Genomic DNA, 22808 nt, shown 5'->3' with positions numbered 1-22808 from the left:
CAATACTTAGGTGGACAGATGGACAAACAGAAGACAGTAAAAAAAATCTGCCTTTTCCAAACATTCTGAATGTAGGACTTACAAAAAAGTAAGACAGTTATGATAGAGGTGATTTTTAATTTTCTTTAAATGGGCAAAGAGGGAACATCAAATTTTCACACTTACTTTATGATTAGGTGGGTAATTTGACAAAGAAAATAATAAAAATATGATAAAAAACACTTGATATGACCTTTGAACTTTTAACAACAACTGGGGAGGCAATGAATGTGTGACCATTGGCCTATCATTTTGAGTTTCAATGAAAAAAATGAGAACAATTCATTCATAAAACTGCCAATGCCATGTTTTCATAACATGATTCTTCATATTTTAATGATTATTACTTACTCTAACATAGCCAGCTGTGACTGCAGTTGTGTAGTCTGTTTCCTAGAGTTATTGGCCCTTTCTAGAGCTGATTTAATTTCTTTTTCATGTTCAGCAGTCATACTAGTCACCCTGAAACAGAGATAATGACACTTAAGGGAAAAAAAAGTATAGCTACAAAGCACATTTTCAGTGTATTATTGTAAATTTTTGTACACTTTTGATATGTCTGTATAAAATAAATTTTTATAAAGGATATTTAGTCAGTAAATAGTCTGTCTTTTTTAAACATCCTTTTTTATCACCAATTAGATATGTTTCTTTACTTTACATTTAACATTGACTTATTTTGTAAACTATTACCTATGCCATGTATTCCCAGTTTTAATAGGTGTTCAAAGTAAGTCAGATTCCCATGTGTGGAAATTTATAAATAAACCTAAGTTTAAGCAAACCTACAAACTTGAAGCTCCGTAAAAAGTTTTGACTTTAATCAACAAACACCATTACAATTAATTTATCAACTCATTCAATGTTATCACACAATTCAGTAAAACAAATACTCTCCATCACATAGCATTCAAGTAAGTAAGGGCAACATCTCCATCACATAGCATTCAAGTAAGTAAGGGCAACATCTCCATCACATAGCATTCAAGTAAGTAAGGGCAACATGAAGCATTACATTCCCTTTCCCTGTAAAATTTGGATGCCATGATATTGACCTTTGACCTATGACCTGTAAATCAAGAGTTTCAGATACCCTTTACCATAACATTTAAGTAGACTGTTGGTTAAATGGGTGTTGATTCAACATCTTTTTTTCAATTAATGTATCCCACTTTGACCTTAACCTTTGGCCTTAAATATCTAGATTTTCGTTTTATACTATATACTTAGTTTGTTTAATATTAAATAAAGGATGTTGAATTTAGACTGTTGGTTTTGCAGACTGTCAATCAAAAGACAGACCGATGGTAGTAGTTATACAATATTCTTTTGTTGTGTATAAGGAGATAAGTATAGAAATTGAAATTAAAAATCTTTTCTTTGGTTTTCAGGCCATTAGTCATGAAAACAATGTCATTAATGTTCAAAGGAGACATTTTTAACCATCTGATTATTCTGAAAACCATTGACATAAGAAAACAAAGTTCCCAGCATCACAAGCTCCAGCAATCTTACTTAACATAAGCCTGTTCTTCTTGTATCCTGGTATGAAAGTGTTAGTATCATGTATGTAGAATTATGATGCATGCACTGCTGTGAAAGTACTATTATTTGAGAGGTACCAATTTTCATGGTTTTTGAGGGTAGACCAAACCATAAAATTTGGTTCCCAATGAAAAAAAGATTCCAATTCATGAGTATCCCGAAAACCTCAAAACCATGAATTCAAGAATCAACGAAATTGTGTTTCCTTGGTAATTCACGAAAACAGATAGCCACAAATTAAAGTACTTTCACAGTAATAGTTACATAAATTATGATTTAACAAAAATTTCTTAAGAGTATAATTGTATATATCAATATTTTGCTGTATTACAAACTGCAAAATCAGCTCTGATAGCAATGTTTCTTTCAAAATAGGTAACAGCATAGCATTTCCTCATAACAATAAAACAAATCATTTTTTTTAAGTGAATGTTTGGTTACTTAATGAGTGAAAGCACTGTTACAATGTTAAATGTTACACAAATCATACTTGCGAAACAGTGCCAACGCTTCTTGTTCTCTGGTGAAATAGGTATTAAAATGTGACAATTACTGCAATTTGTGAATACAGTTCAAAAACTTTATTTTTGAAAAAAAAATTAGGGGTGTCACAATGCATTTTTTACTCAAAAAATACATATCATGATATTGGATATGATTATTAACGAAGCATATCACAATACATTTTATGAGACGTATGTCTTTTATGGGTGCTGCCATATTTTACAAAACAAAGCTGCTTATGTGCAAGAGGAAATGAATAGTCAGGATTTGACCAAACATTCTATTTGAAATAAAACATTTAACCAAGAAATAATTTTATTCTCAGAGTCATTAAAATAATTTTAGCCATAACTCTACCACCTACAAATTTGTTTAAAATAGCATCATACTGTTGGTATTGTAAGCCACCAAAATGTACCATGAACTGAATCATCCCAAAAACACAGAGTGAATCATTTCCCCCTTCGGAAAAATGATAGCTTGAGGCATCAGAGGAAACTTTAAGTTCCCCCATTTATTCAATTCATACAAAACTCTTCTTTACCCAAATAATGCCATTTTTTCTGCCTTAAAATTTTAGATCCTGAAAATTGCATTTTTTTAAAACATATATTTGTTTCATTAAAAGGGGGAAAGTACTATTAAGAAAATTATATTATATTACACAATCTTCCTGAAGCTTTTAAAAATACCATAATCAGAACATAAGGTTAAATACATTGTAGGTGTAAATTACAGAGATAAAATAGTTGTGTGTAAGTGTGGTGTTCTGTTATAAATGATCTCAGTTTACCAATTGCTTCTGAATTTTTTCAAGCTGAAAGCAACAGTGTCATATCACCTTAAACATTTGGCATTAAGTTTGTAAACATGTTCATTTTGACTTTTGTTTTTTATCACTTTGCACTTTGCATTATATAACTTATAACCAGGATAAAAAAAAATCATGATTAAGTTTTACAGCCAAACTAAGGTAAAAAAAAAATAGTTCAAAGAAACTCAAATACAAACAGGAAGACAATTTCAGGTACATGTATGTTATGTGATTTAATCATATTGAGTTTTGACAACCTTAAATTTGTTCAATTTATTATCACTGTACATAAGAAATGAACACTTAAAGAAGTTTCAATTGCTAAACATAGATATGCCCTAAAATCCACATATTCAAAACTCTATGAACATCGTTAACTTGAAATTGGTTCCCCAATATCAAATTCTTTCACAGCAAGGGCACAGTGTCTGGTACTGCTAGCCCTACACCTAAAAGTCTTGTCAAAAGTTAATAAAACAGGGTATTATATTAATTAAATTAAGTTCAAACATAGCAATGTGTCGTTCCCCAAACCACACAAGATTTCGGTGCTATGCCTCTACACAATAATTGGACAATTACCTGGCCCTCTATGGAAATATGGATTTCTATAAAATGATCACTTGATAACTAGTCTACAATGATTTTGTTTCTCCACTTCCTGATCCATTGAAACTTACTTTTCTTGCTGTTCTTTGATCAGAGATTCCTTATCCTGACTGACTGTTTGTTTCAATGTCTTCACTTCATCTTCAAGCTACAAATCAAATTGAAAATAGACAGCTTTGTTATGATTAGGTAGGTAAGCATCCTTAAAATTTATGCAATAAATTAAATATTGGAAAGTTGTAGCTTTGTTGTCAAGCAAAAAAAAAGTTGGTTTTTTGCTAAATAGATACAGACTACATAGATTCTATAAACCTTCCATTTGGAAAGTCAAAGATAACCAAATTTCAAAGGGAGATTACTCATACCTCCTGTACTTTTTGTTTCTTGCTCTCCAAGTCTCCTCCCATTTCCTGTAAACATCTCTCCAGGGTGTGTACCAGCATTCCAGGAACCTGTTTGGATACAGGATCAGAATCAAAATAATTTCTGCCTCGCTTCCTTTCCACATCACTAAGCAGTAGTCGTATCTGGTTAATGGCAGTCTCAGACAGATATTTCTCTCGGCTGTTATCTTCACTTTTCCTGGTGGATTCTAACAAAGCCTGAAAGTATAATTACGTACTATGCAATGTAAATATTCAGTCCTGAATGATAGATTTTGTCACTTCTAAATCCATTTATTTACTAAGGGCAGTTGATTACTTTGACTAATATAAAAATTATTTTCAGGTCTGTTAAGTATTACAAAAGCTCATTTCAACAAATGCATTTGTAGGTGGAAGTCTTCTACATTTGATGAACTAAGGGGGTACTTGACATCTTCTCTAAAATGTCTTTGGCTCATTTAAATTTGAAATTTTATTCAGTGTTTAACTTTGATAAATGAAGCAAACTATATAAATTTTGGAAAATTTTAACCAAATTTTTCATACGACTAATTTCAATATATAGTAGATTCACCAACAAAACTTTTGATCATTAAGAAGCTTTAAATTTGATATCAGAATGCCAAAAAATAAAACGTATTGCTGATTTTTACAGATTTATTTCCCTTAGGTGTTGTGTATCCCTTAAGTTTTGCAGTGAATAAATAATTGCGCTATTCTACATTGTTAACTTAATGTAAAGTATGTTTAACAGAAAAAATTAAGTCAGAAAAATATTGCTAGAGAGCATAAGCACACACTTTTTAGTTGGTTTTTTTTTCAAAATCTTTTACATACAAAAATCCTAAAAATTATAAGTTTCTGCATCATGCTATTCAACATATTAAAAAGAAAACATTCAAACATGATATTATCAAAAATGATCACACTAATGAGTGGATATTTACCCTGGACTCATACCAGTCTTCATGTGATACATACAGAGTGAAACTAGTGTTTGGCTAGTGAAGGTAAAAATGTGAAAAAAAAATGAAATCTAAAGCTAAAAAAAAAACTTTCATTGTATCAAAGATCAGAAAATAAACATCTTTATACAAGGACAGAAAAATAAACATATTTTTTTATGATAATTAAGACAAAACAACACTATCAGCAGTGATAAATAGAAATTGATACCCATATCCATTTGATAACAAGCATAATTTATCTTCATAATATGTTTGAATCAAAAATCTAAAATAGGTGTTGCATAATGGGATTATGTAATAAACATTCTGTGAAAATTTCATTGAATATTTTTGGTAATTCACACTGAACTAAATTAGGTAATTTCACTCTCAGACTTTTTCCAACTAAAACGTCACAGCACGAAAATCAATCCACCATTTACAAAATTTAAAATTTATGTTGAAAATAGCTCTCAATAAAGCAGAAAATCTACATAATAATAAAGATAATCAATTGGTAATCATGAATAGCCAAAATATAATCACTACTGCCTAGAACGCATTAGATTTAACTATTTTTCTTGTACACAGATCAAGGATGAGGCAATCAATAAACAAAGAAAATTAAAAAAAAACAAAAAAAAAACAGATCACAGATGGTGAACTATCCTTTGCTTATTTTTTAACAAAGATGAGGCATTTATCACTGAACAAAACATACCTCTTCCTGGGCGTTACACTTCTCTGTCAGCTGATGAACAGAACTTTGTAACTTATGGATCATAGATTCTTGATTAGAAGACTCCCTTTGTCTGAAAATATCAAATACTACTGATATAAAATTGTTTAGAACTAACAAAACTCAAACATCCAGTTGAATCAGAATTTAGTCTGAAATAGTGTACCGAGTAGCAGTTTTAGTGACTGAATTTAGCAGGTTGTGTCTGTAAAATTAGTTTTATATATTCAGATTTTTTCTCTATGTTAGTATATTTGGTTATGCTTCAATCTGGATTTGACAGCTGAAAATAACAATTTACTGACTCCACTCATGTGCCTCCAGTAAATGGTGCATTTCATGTCTGTCCCAAGTCAGAAATTTCTGGCCTCTTTATGTATTGTTTCCCTTTACAGTTTACTTTTATGTTACTACAGCATGTGGGGGCATCTTTTTCGCTGTTCCTGTGTATAACAGCGATAAAAATTAAGGAATACAAGCTGGTAGCCCAAACCATATTTTTGTTTAATATTTTCTATATGTTCAACTAAATTTTTCCAAATGATTGGTAGCCCAGCTCAAATTCTAGTAGCCATGGGCTACTGAGCAACTGCCACTGTTTATCCTTGTATGGCCAGTCACAGCCTGCAATCTGGTGTAAGGGTTTCCTCATCATTTTTTTAAGACCCATGGGTGACCTGGAACTGACATTTTTTCATCCTGTTAAGGTTGTTGTCTCTGATATATTTACAAAATCCATTCTTGTTACATCAACATGCAACCGTCAAACACAATACAGTTACCTTCTAAATACATGCTGTGGAAATAAGAAAAAAATATTACAAATACCCATCAGGTCTGTTGTTATTACCTGAGTTCAAGCACAGAGTCTCTGTTAGATACAGTCTGTTGTAACTTGGCCTTAAGATCTTCTATGGTACTTCTAAACTGTCGTTTGTGTTGTTCAAATGTCTCACTGTTCTGTAAAAAACCAATTTTGAGTGTGATTAGGTTGAATATGAAAATACATAATCTAAATTTGTAAAAATTTATGTTTTCAAGGAGAAATTTTAGAAAGGAAATTTAAAATCAGTTTATTCCTTTGAAAGACTTATTTTATAATTTTACTGATTACCAGTATATCTAACTCTGACCATCTTTTTTTTTTCTTTTCGTAATATGCTTTGTAACTCAATTCTTAGTTGCCTTAGATGACGATGATGGACGCAAAGTGATGGCAATAACTCACATTGCCTATGGCCAGGTGAGCTAAAAAGCTGAAATTATCCCTGTGATAAATACTTTCAAATTTTCTGTCATATTATCAACTTTTACATCAATACATCTGTTAAATATTTTCAGGTGATTTTTCTTACCTCCTGCAATCGTCTTCTGAGATCTGTGACTTGCTCTTGAGAATCTTTTAATGCTTTTTCTAAATGTGAACTGAAATTGAAATGGAAAATAACATGACTTTTAACTAGTAATAAAAAGCAAAAATATAATATGCAGAATTTTTTGTGATCTGATGACTTTAGATGGCTTATAAGTAGTATACACACGTATTTATTTACTAGATAAAAGTATTCAGGCTCAGATCCAGAAATGGAAAATATTCCAAGCTACAAATATAGGGCATTAATAGAACATTAATTAATACCCTGCCACGTAACTGTGAAAAAAGGGGGGATGGCAAAATTTAAAGTATCACTGTGCCTTTGAAAAAATGGATGACTTCATATCATTAGTGTTAAAAAAAATTCTAATTGTTTTTTTTTTCAAATTGACATATAATAATTGTTTTCAATTGTTGGATTCAATAAACTTTGGGTTGGTTTATGCTATAACGTTTCACAATTAATCATAAACAAACCCAAAGTCATTTACATTCAATATTTTAACCAACAATAGAAAACAATCCCTAAATATACTTACGGTGGATTATAATCATAGACAGGCCGTCTGGCAGTCTGGGAGAACAGTTCTGTGGAGGGTAAAGTAGAGAAGCCAGTCTTAGAGGGACTGCTAGGGAGACCTGAGTGATGTGAGACTGGTTTAAAGCTGGAGAAGTCAGATCCATAAAGGGCCTGTTGTAGTCTATCTGTCTCCTTCCTCTGAGAGTCCAACTGATTCCTAATAAATAGGAAAAGATATTTTAGTAAATGATCAGATTCCTTGCAAATAACATACAAAAATAATCCAATAAGTATTGCCAATTTTGATATGCTGTACATGTGTTTCATGGAATAACCTCTCATCAGAATCAAATACTTGGGAAAAACAAAATCAAAAACTAATTGAAAGAAGTGCGTAAAAACAAAACTATCGAAATAGGAAGCCAAACCAATCACCAAGAGGTTTTACCATGTGCATACTAGGAATGAAGCCTCAGTGTTCTAATGATTTTGAAATTTTTAACTGCAAATTTTGATAAACAATATATAATTCAAGGCCAGAGAAGTCTGAATACTGGGTGCAATTTGGTGAAAAACAATGATCCATAAAAATATAGAAAACCTAGTTAACAGAATAATAACAATTTTATCACTGTCTTTTTTTTTAGCCCTACATCCCAAATGACAAAACTTTTTAAAAGTGATTTAAGCTTAAAGGGTGAAATTTTGTAAATTTCTTATATGCTACAGAAATTCACATTTTGGGATAATACATGTAGCTCTGAAATAAGTTTTTGTAGGCTTACTTTAGGCAAATGTTTTATAAAATGACATGAAAGAAGAGCAATTTCTCTTTTTTATCACAAAATATCAATTATACCAACTAATGGGAGACTTCATAGAATACTTTACATGTATGAAAATGTTATGATTTGGATGTACATGTACTTATCATTTTTTATTTCACAATTAACAAAATCAACAACAAAATATAGTAAATAAAAATATCATGTTCATGAGATCTAATTAATCCCAAAAAATCAAAACCTATAAATTTGTTATTGAATTTCAAATAAATACCCTTTTCCTCCATTATACCAAAGTTATTACATGTAAGTACTGTACATGTACAGTATTAACTAACATTGTTTTTAACATACCACAATCTAGTAGAAAATATAAATGCTTTCTACAGAGTCAAAAGAATCCTAGTGAATTGTCTACTCTATTTCTAAAATTACCAGTAAAAATTAGTTTGATAGTAAAAGTACTCTCTAGTGGTAAGTGAAACCCGCCCAACAAATTTAAAAAGTTCTGAAAGCCATGAGAGATTATGACAGAACTAAAGATAGTACAGTGGATTCCAATTAATCACATACCTGTACTTGTTAATTGCATAGTACATGTAACTCGGAAAACAAAACTATTTTCCATCTTATCCATTAAAAAATATCTCTTAATTGCATAATATAAGGCCAAAAAATAAAATAATCCTTTTAAATGCATAAAAATTTTTCCAAATTTAAACATACTTAAATGGATACAAAAACAATACATCATTAGTAAAATCCTTCAGTTTTCTTAACAAATTTGTTTTTACAACAATATGTTCTCTTCTCTCCAACTACACTTAAACACAGGAATCTACATTTAACTTTGAAATGAGAAAAATAATATATCCCACTTAAACATTGAATACATCAGGTGTTTTAAAAAAAAATGTTTATTTCTGTTAATTGAATAATTTTTATGACAAATTGGCAATGCAATTAACAGGAATCCACTGTAATCAATATCACACTTAGGGCACAAGGAGTCACTTAAAACTCTGAAATCACATACCATTGTTAATGAAAGGAAGGGAAGGGGCAATGAACATTTCTTATAGATGCACAACACATACAAGTCGCCATTTATGAATGGACATAAAAAAAATACAGCTGCAACTGCATGCAAAACTTCATATCAAATTTTACACATTTTTTTGTTAGATTTCTATTTCCCACTTGTACACATGATAAAAAAAGTTGGTTTCTATTGTGAGAAAGTTAATTTTCATGACAAATGTTTTTGTGGTCAGCAGCCCTAGTGTGTAGGTTTCAGCTGATTATATTCAAACATTATGAGTCAGTGTTCTTCCAAGGCCGCCTGTATGTTTATTTCACACATAATTTTTTGAAATCACTCATAAAATTTGCCTGTATGTGTAATTTTCATGCCTAAAATTCATTGATAGCTCAGGTACATAAAGTTTAATGAAGCCTCAGGCATATCGCATTTACAAACGTTAGCGATAACTTCCAGTTTTGGGCCTTTTCATTTAAACATAACGAGCATGTGCTGCTCCTTTCATGTGGAAATCTTAAATTTTAAAAACATAAATTCATCATCTTTATAATTCTGATAAGACACTGACAAATGCACAATTCACAAACATAAACCAATGTGACATGAACATACACAAAAGACCATTAAATCAAGCTCCAAGGGTGTTTAGTAAACTTTTGATGAGTTTTATTGATCTGAAAAAAATTCACCCACAAAATTTAGATATATGAGTAAAATTCGCCCAAATTTCAAAAACCTTGACAGAACACTGATGAGTACACTTAAATTTTGATAGATGATTGTTAAACAAGGCATGAATGCACGACAATGCCAAAAAAAATCCCAAGAGAACTCTTCATGCCTAAGTTACGTACATCAGTTCACTGTCATGTGACGTAAATAAATCTGACATAAGTCAGCAGCAACTACATACAAATACTTTAAGGGACACAAAAACATGCAAAACAAAGAAGTTTAAAAATTGAATTTGCATCAAATATCATTTTAGGATATGGAAATATACAGCTGGAATGTTTATAAGGTATAAGAATGAAGTCTAAGGCTAACATCACTTACCTGAGATCTGATATAGTTTTCTGTTCAGATGTGATATCAATCAAGGCAGACAGGGTTGAGGGTGATGTTGGTGTAAGGTTTGTTTTTCCAGAAAATGACTAAAATAAACAAAAAAATGAAAGTAAGTAAATACTAGAAAAAAATTAACTTTTTAGCAAATTAACATCACTGAAAATTATAAGACTTGTTCAATTACAGATTTACAGTGTGCTTTGAGTCTGATTGCAAAAGCCCATACCTTTTCAGACAACTGCCACTAACGGTCAGGGGCATATTGCATGTTATTCATCCCTATTAATCCATCCTGAGTTTGTTTTGATTAAAGGTGCATGGCTTTTTGAATCTTTGATAATATTATTTGCCCCATTTAGTGGAAAAGTCCGTAGTCAGAAGTAGTAAAATAAGGATTGAATGTACAATTGGCCAAAAAAAATTGCAAGATTGCAGAAAATAATTTTTAGCCCATGAATTTTCTCTACCTTCCACTAAAGAGCAAGCACCACAAAAGCAGAATACTGCTACAGCAGCTTACAGTAGTAGATCTAGGGAAAGGGACACAACTCTTACAAATCATTTGAACGTTTGTATTCACCATTTTATACCAACATCATGTATGATGTAAGCATCAAAGTAACCTGGACTGATATCATTCTGTTTCAAAGGGAAGCTTGGAAGATTTTGATGAAATTGCATATAATACAAACATATCACTGACTTGAAGTGTTATGTCCCTTACCCCAGGTCTACCTCCTTAAATATGTCAACAAACTCCAAAATATTCTTCAGTAGCATACCAGGTAGTACCTGTCTCATATCTCACACAGTACAGTAATATACTACCCAATATCTAATACCTTTACCAGACTTGTGATATTGTATTAATGAACCAGACCTGCAAGACAAGTGTCATTTTCTTCAGAGTTCTTGCCAGACTTCTATGTGTCAGTGTTTGTAAGAATAAGGCAAAATGGGAAAAATCAGAAAAATGCATGTCAAAACCTGCCCAGTCTGACTATGTGATATCACTCAAGGACAATTTCTTTATTTGAAAAGACCATTATTTTATCTCTGCATCGCTGGCTTTGTGCAGAAATTTTTCATTGGAATCCTAGAAAAATGAGGTTTTTGACAGAGTTATCTGTCCCTGAAATGTTCATTTTAAGTGCATTTCAATGAAATTGTAACTCAATGGTCCAGCATGATATGGACAATCTTGTCTGTTTTCCTTGATTCTGATGGTGCAAATAGTCAAATTACACTATCAAAATCATGGGTTTTACATACCATGTTTCACAGACTGCCTGATCCCGTGCAGGTCTGGGTGTCATAAGAATAGGCCTGCAGCAGCACTAAGCCTGTTGTAAAAGGCGACTAAATAGTGCTCAGAACCCTAGCCAGGGGCTAGGCGCTCTGCCCACAGAGCAACTGGGTTGTGTGCCCCAGGTGGTGAAATGGGGTACCCCTAGCGTGTTACATGCTGGGGCTGTCAGGCTATAATACAGAAAACTGACCGCAAACCATAGTAGTGCACTGTGTTGGGAAAGATGCCACATTCCTCGCACATTAAAGTCCCCTGCTGTGGTATTCGATAGGAGTAGGAACCTTTGCGCTCGGCCACAGGAGGCTAAATTGCCCGACCCTACCCATCCCGCCCTTCTATCTTGTGGCAATAAAAAAATTGTTGACCCTATTATCCTTGTGTCCCATCCCTTTTTTCATTTCATCATCATTTCATGTCCATTATACATGTATTATCACTTTTATGTTTATCACCTGAATACAGATGAAATATTGCAGCCCAGGCGTTAAACCCTAACAATCAATCAATCTTACAGAAACTGACACTTAATTATTATTGTATATATGTAACAAAGAACTTAAACAGACATGTAGGACAAGTGTCATTTTCTAACAAGTAGAACAAATTTCATAAACTACTTAGATGTGATTTATATTTATCTTGTAATTAGATGTCTGCCACCTACATGAATTTCCTAATTTTGCCTGATTTTCCAATAGAGCAATATTCAAATAATTCTTTACATAAACTGCTTTGCAGTACACACAAAACTTTGTTCATCAAAATTACCACTCTTTTCAACAGAGATGAAAAGATATAAAATCTTGATTCAATTAAACCCTGGTATTATATAATGAACAAACATAATGGCATATGAAATTTACATCCATATGTAAACTGTTTAAATTGAAAAGCACAAAAGGACAAAATCAACTTTCATATTTTTTTTTCTTTAAGCATATTTATTTGGGGATAAACGAATGAAAAGAAAGAATCCCAAGGTATGACAAAGCAGTAGAAGAAAAAAAATAACAGTCTTGTAATATCTCACAAAAACTAATCCAAATGTCCATCTTTTATAAATCTTCCTTTTGAAATAATGTCAGAAACTAGATATCCAATAAAATTAAATCACCAATATTAAAATTTCATTGTCAATATAATTTATACATTGTGTGCAAAGAGAAAATATACAACCACTGAAATCTATGAAGTACATTTTTTTCCAAAGTTGGCATTTTAAAATTTTAATGAAGAAATTACATTAAAAGTACTTCTACTGTAGTCTGTGTGTCCTACAGTGTACATATGAAAGGATCACTTTAGGAGGTCATGGGCCATAAAAATTCAAATATTACCTAAAAAGATAGGTAGGCATGAGTGAATGGCCCATTTTTTTTGTATAAAAAGAATGCATTATTCATATTAGCAGCCCAATGTGTTGTTTGAAATCACCCATTTCATGAAACAAGAAAAGGTGAATATGGGTCATTGACCAATATGAGAAAATTCTCAGCATAAAGTATTTACTATAAATTCAGAATAGATTCATTTTTGTGTATATAAATATGCATGTACATGAAAGATTTTAAAAGTCGAAATTTTTTCTATGTACATTTTTGTACTGTGCATATACATGATATATACAATGCATATACTTACATCTGCATGTCCATAATCTTCTCCTGATGTGTTTCCTGCAAACAAAAAAATAACTTTAGTTTCCTAATTAATCTAGGACTACATAATGTACCAATACATGTAAAACTTTACCCTAGACTATCAGATTAGCATCAATGCACATGTAAATTTTTAGGACTAACGTATTTCAAATAATACTAGTCCTTTTCTGGTTAATGGAAACAAAAATGTATGTACATGTATGTTTTACTTTACAGAGGTCAACCCTTGTTTGACTTATGCTCAAAGACAAAGGGCCGAAATATCAAGGAAAATTACTTGTATGGAATACTTGTGGAATTGAGAGTTAATTACAAAAAAATGTAGAACACAAATTCTTTCCTAATAATTAGTTCACTATGAATTTATATATATATATAGTCTGTATACATTTTGTATGTGTTTTAAACAATGAAAATGAACATTTTTTCTATAAAAAACAGGGTGTCTTGAAAAGGTCAAAGGGCACAACAATTTCAATGGATGGTGTTACTCAAATCAAAAATCTAAATTGAAACACTGTATTTCCATTTTTAAGTGTATACTTTCCTAAATTAATGTACTACATTTGTACATTATTTGTGTCTCTTACTTTTTAACAAAATCATTTCAAAAATTTGATGTTAATATTACAATAATGCATTTATTTTTCACATGAACAATAAAAGAAGCCTGTACAAAGTAGACTGTACTTCAAGTGCTCCATAGCAATAAGAATCTACTACAAAGACATGAACATACTCGTAGAAGAAGAATTAGACGAAAATTCATATTTACTGACAAAACAATCATTGGGCTGACAAATTAGTCCAGATTTATGTGAATATAGGATTAGTCCAAATGTTTTCTCAGGTATGGGGTCCTAAATTGCAATTTACGATAATGATCTCCGTAAATGAAAATAATCCAATGAACAAGTATTATGTTTAGTGATTTTGACAGCACTGTTTGGTTATCAAAGAGAACAGATTATCCACAAACTTAAACAAGCTACTTTATTTAAACCAAATTGACAATCACAGCTCTTTCAAAATATTTATGATGTTAACATTGACATATACTATATATATGTAAATATAAATTTGAGCATACTTGAATATGAAAAGGTCGGCTTCAAACTTAGCGCCTTCATTGATTAGATGTTATTCTTTTAAATGCTTTTAGAGGGTATAAATATTTAAATTTGGGCTTTGGAAAATTTTAAGTGAGGAGTTTAGGTTTATTAAATTAAAGTTTTGCCATGAACAAAATCTGACATCTGAAAACACAACAGAATATATAATGTAATGTTGTTAGCTATATTGAGCACAACTTTAATGTACACTTTTCATTGCATTGAAAATAATTACATTGTACCTGGTGCAAAATAGAAGTTTTTGTTTTTTCTTTGTAGTATACATGTACATTTGTACCTGTACACATATATTAAAATATTTTATATTAACTATACTTTAAATAAATTGAATTCAACTGACACTGTTGATAATAAATGAAACATACTGAACATACAATGGCACGTTTATTATGTCATTGAGACACTTTATTTGCACCAATATTGCTCAACCATCCACTGGATGAAAATTACCAAAATGTAACTTTTGTTGACTGAAAATGGTAGATACCGCACATTGTTATAATTTTTAGAGGCAAATGTACAAGCTCTATACATTTTTTACATACAGCCTTTGTTGTCTAAATTTCAGAAAACAAGCCCCTTCCCTTAATCTGAAAAGAATTATATATACGATACATTGTTTTGAAAGCAATTTTTACCGGCATTGGCTGGTGGGATGGTCCCAATTTCTTAGACTGTACATAGTGTACATTATCATACATGTGTACATGTATAATGAGTACAATATCATTGATACCAAACTTAGAAAATTTTCACTGAATACTACTTGATCCTAAAGCCGAAATCATATTTTATTACTATGTCACATTTTTGTTTGGATTATACATGTACATCACATGTATCATTGACTATTTGATTTCAATTGATATACGGTACACCCAGAGAGAGAGGATTCTCTTCATTTATTTCGGTGTCCAGTGGATCACAGAGTTTTAGAGTCCACTCCTAAAATCCTCCAAGTGATTTCTCCCATCTGGGAGTATTTTGGAGTCACTCCAAGTATTTTATTACCTTGTGTATAGCAATCATGTTCACCTTACAGGTAAGACAGGATGTAGGTGGTTATTCAAAGGATGGTCAGGGGAATAAAAAGCATCCAGCTGGGAGTATTTAGTTATGTCCTTTTGAGGAAGTATGCTAAGATCACTCCAGGATTTCTATGGCATTTTTGGGAATTTCCTGGAGTCACTCCGAAAAGTGACTCCAAAATGGGAGTTGGAGAATCTATATCCTTTGTGTGTACTATACATGTATACATACTTCAGAGAAGTATGAGCAAACTGTAAATTGTAATATGACTCAAGTACACTGTACCATGTGTACACTTGTATATTTCATAAATTGAGAGCATATGGAACACTTAAATTGTGTGTTTTGCAAGAAGCAGGATGTGCACACCTTATTGGATCACCTGAGTTCAACCCACCAAAGTAAACCCCCTCTATCCCAAACTCCCTTTCTAATTTATGGGCTTTATGCTATTTGTTTCTTAGTTCATTTGTGTTTGGCATCTTGGTTTTGGTCTGTTGTCCTTTTTTGCTCATTATTTATTATCAATCATTCTTGTCATCTTCTTACTGGCGCTTCAGGGTGGGCAGTTAGACATGCCAACAGAGGACCAACACCGAACATATAGGGCAGTTCAAGCTTGATACAGCTAAAAAGGACAGGCTTGTAAAAAATCAAAATAATTTTGTATGTGCAAGTGTACATGTACAGTGTAATTGTAAACACATCAAAATACATTTTCAAGTCTGTGGGACAAAAAGTTTTAAATTAGGACTTGTAATGTATAAAATAATTCCTACATGTACATGTATTGTGGTTTTATTTATGAAGACAAGCAATTCTTATTAACTTTACCACTGCTAAAACACTCTCAATTTCGAGAACATAAGTAAAAATAATTCAAAAGAAAACAGATTATGTACACAAAACACAAGTTTCTAGACAACACATCTGGACATGAAAGCTGTGTACCAGTTATCATTGTATTTTTCGGGTATCAAGGTATTATACAAGTATTTGGAAATTACACCAATAATCAGTATCAAATATTTACATTGCACTGCAACTGTCAAATTAGAGAAATTTCAACAATGACGAGATTTAATGGTAAGATATTGGAAGTCTGTCAACAAATTTTCCTCTTCATAAAGTTCTTCTACTAACAGGAGTACTTTCTAAATTTATAGAATAAGTTTTAATATAAAAAATTTCCATTATATCAACACTTTACAGTACTTGACAATCTGTTTCCAGATTCTCAAATGTTCTTGCTTTAATTTGTTTAGATACATTTTAGAATTATCAATGAGTACTAAAGGGGACTAAGATTAGAGAGGAAATTTAAAGATATATTCCAAAGATAAAAACTATTGAGGGAAAATAGGCACACACAACAAAGAACATGAAAAAAATACATGTGACATGTACATGTACAGAGAAGCATGCACATGTATATAAGTTCATTGTATAAGCACCCATCAAGTAGCTCATAAAATGCCACACCCAGGCTATATGATAGAAGAAAGAAAAATTAATAAAATAAAATTGAACATGTTTTAATTCAAAAACTATTCACTACTGTGAAAGTACTAATTTTTGTGGTGTACCAATTTTTGGGGTTTTTGTGGGTAGACCAAACCACAAAGTTTGGTTCCCAAGCCAGCACTCCACAGTATTGTAGAACTGCCTAATTTTGGTCTTGTAATCTGATGTTTTGTAACATTTATCACTTTAAAAAATGTCAAGCGTCTGTAAATCTATATATTTAGAAATAGCTCTAGCCAAGGCCTTCAGGATGCAGTAAAAATTTTCTGGAAAAAAATTACCCAAAGCATATAGGGTTACCATAGAAACCATGCAAAAATATGCGAAAATTTGCAAAAAAGTTCATAAAATCAAGTTTAAAAATATCAAATTTCCTGCAAAATATCTGCAATTTTTATTTCATCCCCTGAAACTGTTCAAACTTTTTCCTTCGAAAATCCCTTCCTCATATGGGCATCGCCAGTTAGATTTTGAGCTTTGTAATCCACTTATTAAATTTAGCATGGTAAAAAATTGACTTACTTTCACTTTCACAATGAAGTCAAATTGTCATTGAAAAAAAGCCCCTTCAACATTGAAAATATATAAAACATTGCAAAATACTTTTAAAAGTCCCCTTTTTCAGAAAATGTTTTATCAACGATAGATTCTTCATTTTTAATCACTATAGCAACCACCGGTTTCCATTTATGTCATTGTTCATCCCTAACCAAAAGTGGGAAACTAAACTAAACTGTGGAGTGCTGGCCAACAACAGGAAATTTCCATTGATGTGTATACAGGAAACCTCCAAACCATGAATTAAAGAATCAACGAACTTGTGTTTCTTCCCTAGTCCATGAAGATTAGTATCCACAAATTAAAGTACTTTCACAGTATATCAACACTTTAAACTGTGTGCATACAAATGTATCTATATCAAGATATAAAGTTTTCCCTCCATTAAGCCTGACAACTTGTTCAATGTTTTATCCAGGGTTTCAATTAGGAAATATTATAGGCCACTGACTGCAACTGTTTCAAAATGGCCTAAAATTTTCAAAGTTCTCAGACAAATATTTGGTTCCACTCTTTTTTATTACTGAAAAAATATTACTTTATCAAACTTGTCCTGGAAAATTTAGGACACATGTACATGACACATCAACCCTTAAGGTCTAATGTACTGTACATGTATAAAAATGTATCCCATCTAGAAAACATTATCATTGTCAATGTCTGGTTATTGAACTGCACAGAAGAGCAGTGTCATGCATGTAAATTTATGCATTTCGTTTTATAAGAATATTAATAAACTAGTATGAAATGAAATGTCTGTATTTCTTATTTTAATCTTTCCATCCAGTTGAAATAGTTCAGGTAATTAAAGGTTCAGTAACCGGTCTTAAATAACTTAATATAATCTATGGGTATGCAAGGACTTACATGTACCTGTATACATGTAAATTATGCTGCAAATACAATGTACATGTACAGATTTTTTTTATACTGCAACCATTCTATTTGAGCAGTTAAATTGACTTAACTGTGTATACAGTCACTGAAAGTACATAAATTTCTGTTGCGACTCCACAAATGTAACATTGTTTTGAAGTTGCCATGATGTCAACGCTTCATATAAAAAAAACATTTTTCACCAGCAATGTCTGCTTAGTTGTAGTATCACACTCAAATGCATGAACTACGTGATTTATTTTCCCTTTTTTAAAGTACAACAATGATTGTGTCTTTGCTAAAATATTGTACATACATGTATACTTGCTTGCCCTGGACCCACCCCTGGAAAAAAAGCTGTGTTGATCTGGACGCCAGAAACACACATTTTTATTAATATAACAACATAACTAAATCAAATGTTATTTGAGTACAAATACAAAATGTAGCTCTGCCCCTTAAAGCCAAAGCTCATATTCAATTTGATACATGTACATGTAACTGATACAATGTACATGAACATGTTAAAGCGAGTGAATGTATACATTCACATTACATGTACATCACAGTAACAGTAAATGTATGATGTACAAATGTACAATGTTCCATGTACTACGTACATGTACATTGCACATGTATTAATTTATCAATATACATGCACAATTACACGTAAATGTATTTGTATCTAGAGTTCTACCTATATATTCTAAAAATTTATTGTATGATGTACATAATACACACCAAAAAATGTTTGATTTCAACTGTAGATTTGGTACCAATATGGAGTAGTAATACAATCAATCTATACCTGTAAGTTTATTGCTTGTGAAAATTACACTTTCACTGATTTATAACTACTTAAACAACCACTTCAAAAAGTTAAATAAATATAAACAGTTTAAGAACTTAAACAATACAAACAATTGCTCATTAAAATGTTTCGAGTTGACACTTAATGACTTACAAAAATCTTTAAATCCAAATGACCTATTTGTCAACATGCCCATTCATGCAACACAATTTAACTTACCTAAATTTGCTAAACTCTGGGCTCGCAATTTATTTCCTTCTATTTCCAGCTGTTTAATTTGATCAAGTAAATCGTTCGCCTTTGTTTTGATAGTGTTTGAATTTCTATTTCTTGCAGGGCTGGTAGTTATTCCAAAGGCACCAGATGCAATCACATTGGTTTGGGTCAATCCGCCGCTCGCCATGATCCTCAGCCCGGTATCACAGGACTACATGGGTCTGGACATTATTTTAGAAACTAAACGCAATGCTGTATGAACTAAAACTGCTCATAGGCTAATGCTTGAAAGAGGAGCTCAGTTTGACAAGCACGGCGTCTTTGACAACAAATGGTGGACTGTTTTCATTTTCAAGCGCCAAAACGGAAGTGTGGGCGGTATTTTCTAAGGGAGATAATAATGAGTCGAAACGAACATTCCCGCCAAAAATTTAAATTATTTCATCGTACATGTTCAACGTGATTTACATATCATTAGTCGCAGAAACATTACATTTTCTTTGGAAAGAAAAAGAGACGTGACCTAATTTTGACCAAAGTTAGAGAAATATATACTGACCCACATTGCGCCCATCATGAAAAAAATTGTAAAGTTTCCAATTTTTACCTTGTCAAGTTGGCTAGCCCCATCCGGATATTCTGGACCCGCCACAGATGCCTGCAAAAATTTCATCAAATTCCCCCAGTTTAGGAGAAAATGTGTATACGAGGTTTCAACGTGTAAAGCCCGGCCCTATAAGTTGTAGATTATTTTCCTTTGAAGTCTTCTGACAATGGTTGCATTCCTTTATAATCATTTATATTTGATTTTTAAACCAAGGTATAATTTCATTATGATCGCAGTATTTAGTTTAAGTTTCTGAATGTATTATTACAGTCGATTTGTGTTATTAATGGTATACATATATGTCTGTTTTCTTGATCTAAAAAGTCTTTGTCTCCAGATCATGAATATCATATTATTCGGTTTTTTTTGCACTGTCTCATTGCTTTCCCTTTCATACTGACTTATAAATTGTAAAACAAGGTATGGTTATTCTCTGAATTCCTTTGTATTTCCCATAATATAAAGAAAATAATGACACATGTTGTACGAACATTGACAAGTGATAAACATAAATTACAAAGTTTTGAATATATGCCAGTCGTTGAATCAATGAATATTATACTACATGTATTGTATGCAAATGGACATATCAAGAAGAAAGGTCAAATAGAAATAATAAATAAAACACAAATGTTAAGAAAATAAAGAACTTCCTTAAAATGTTATCTTTTTTTTTCTCTTTTAGAAAAAGAGGGAAACAATGGCAAAACCATGATAATTTACCCTTAACGTAATTATTTCATCGTGAATTGATTTTTTTATCCATTTAAAACAATTTTTGACATAATAGTACCAAGAGGTATATATGTAAACGCTTCACCACTTAATTTGACGTTTCATTATAAATACTCAAAACTTCATAAATAAATATTAAACATGTCATATATATAACTTATTTCATCAAATTCAAGCAAACACAAATAGTTATGTATTATAAAATTTCATTTTATAATACATAACTATTCCATTTTGTAATTAAACCATAAGATATATTTGTGTGCATGACATTTGTTTTCCCTGACTTTTTTTTTCTATGACTTTTTTCTACACATCGTGAATGCTAATAAGGGTATAGGTAGGATACTAAGACGGTTCACTTATACACATATGAAATTATCATTTTACTCATGTAGATTGAATGCAAAACTAAAACTGGTTGCTATTCATCATTCTATTTTTTCTCCCCAAAAGACCCTCAAAACGTTACAGCATTATTTGTATTTTAACTTTCCTGAAACTGGAATTATACAGAAAAATCTACTTGCCTCTTGGGTTAATTCGTTTTATCGAGACGTTATAAGAGAAATACAAAGACAAAGGCTACCATTTAACAAAGCAAGTGTTAATTGAAGGAACACGTTTTTAGTAAGGTTTAGATGTGTTTACATTACAACGGTATAACTGTTTTTATGGTTTTTAATGAATTTGTGAATATCGGGTAAAAGATGTGACCATAAGATTATTAATATAGAACTAACTAAAGGAATGTTTATCTCTCTATTTCTTTTTATCGCTTCGAGTTACCCTTCTTTGAATTGCATTTTTATAGGTGTCTGGTTGTTCTCACATCTTATCTTTTGAGCTTGCCGAGGCTACCCGCAGTCTTTTGTATCGCGATAGACTTAAGACTTCTTACGGTTACGCATCTGGAACAGGGTTGTGTTACTATAAGATTGAAGTCATCACTTCGTAAGTTTAATAGTCGTCATCATGAACTCGTTGAACGTTACGATGTTCCATCTGCACCATGAAAAATGTCCTAGTTTTCCTTTCCCCTTTCGTCTACCCTTTACTTGACTTTAAGGCTAAAAACCACTAATTCCACTTTCCATAGGCTTCTATGCTAATTTCACAATATTCAATGGCTTCTCTGGACTTTACCTTAACTTTAACCTACAGAGGACTATATATCAGCATGATCCTACATATGTCAGCTCACAATCCTCAGAATGGCATGTGGGGTTAGCAGACTTGCAGTGCAGTACTGGTCACCGGAAGTGAAGGGTCTATAAATAGTATGGGAAATCCCAGTGTTTTCACAAGATAGGGGTATATTTAAAAATCATTATGGAGATTAGGCTTCACATCACAAGAAGCAAAATGCACCTATAAAATGTACAGAAATGTTTTTCCTTTCAGAAACTGTTTAAATGTTTTAAATAAGATGAGAACTTTTTTCACAGCACTATGAGGAACAGGGGTAATTTCTGCGTAGGACTATTTTTGCGTACGTTCCAAATGCTCATTGGTTGAATTGGTGGTCAGTAACCTAAAGAGTCACTTTTTGTCTTAGAAAAAATAAGTAACTATACAGGTATCTTCCTACACACATACTGAATGCATTTGCAAAGTTTCAGTGAAATGTGACAAGCACTTTTTTAAATATTTGATTTTTAAATATAGGGTAACCAAGTTGTGCGAGCAAAAAAGTGACAATATTCTACCATACTTAAATGCATTAAATATTTGCAAAGAACTTTTTCTGACTTTTCAAATAATAAATATCAATCACAACTTGTTTTTTTAACAATATTAATGAAGAAATAGTTTTAAAAGTAATCATTTTCTGAGAAATTGGTCTATTTTTAAAAATTTATTTCTGACATGCCTCCCCCTTTTTCTTGATCACATGTCAAAAATCCTAAATCTTTAAATTTTCACAAAAGGTGATATACTTGGCTTTAAATTTGTAAATACAGTGTTTTCACATT

The 22808-nt window shown here is 31.6% G+C and overlaps 1 protein-coding gene and 1 long non-coding RNA gene across 9 annotated transcripts in view; one reads left to right on the top strand and one right to left on the bottom strand.

Moving 5' to 3' along the window:
• LOC148605826 (uncharacterized) overlaps positions 1-19677 on the bottom strand; it is a 44901-nt gene extending 25224 nt beyond the window's left edge. For 6 of the 8 annotated variants that reach the window (XM_088547923.1, XM_088547925.1, XM_088547926.1 and 3 more), the window contains exons 1-12: positions 19494-19677; positions 13324-13358; positions 10362-10459; positions 7498-7695; positions 6939-7008; positions 6434-6543; positions 5566-5656; positions 3877-4113; positions 3583-3659; positions 2075-2104; positions 1555-1581; positions 391-501 (exon numbers count right to left, since the gene is read on the bottom strand). In XM_088547923.1, coding sequence (XP_088404049.1) covers positions 391-501; positions 1555-1581; positions 2075-2104; positions 3583-3659; positions 3877-4113; positions 5566-5656; positions 6434-6543; positions 6939-7008; positions 7498-7695; positions 10362-10459; positions 13324-13358; positions 19494-19677 — 1268 coding nt within the window. The remainder of the gene's footprint in view (positions 1-390; positions 502-1554; positions 1582-2074; positions 2105-3582; positions 3660-3876; positions 4114-5565; positions 5657-6433; positions 6544-6938; positions 7009-7497; positions 7696-10361; positions 10460-13323; positions 13359-19493) is intronic. The other 2 variants (XM_088547928.1, XM_088547930.1) reach the window with 2 other exon arrangements.
• Positions 17775-19745, top strand: LOC148605825 (uncharacterized). The gene is made up of 3 exons (XR_015915786.1): positions 17775-17893; positions 19231-19273; positions 19611-19745. It is a non-coding gene; the product is annotated as an uncharacterized LOC148605825 (long non-coding RNA).
• Positions 19746-22808: the final 3063 nt, after the last annotated feature.

This window comes from Perna viridis, chromosome 10 (assembly GCF_037379345.1).
Source record: "Perna viridis isolate PV_CMFRI_1.1 ecotype Kerala chromosome 10, ASM3737934v1, whole genome shotgun sequence".
Lineage (NCBI taxonomy): Eukaryota > Metazoa > Mollusca > Bivalvia > Mytilida > Mytilidae > Perna > Perna viridis.
Note: the sequence above shows the minus strand (reverse complement) of the source record. Positions and strands in the feature narration are given on the sequence as shown.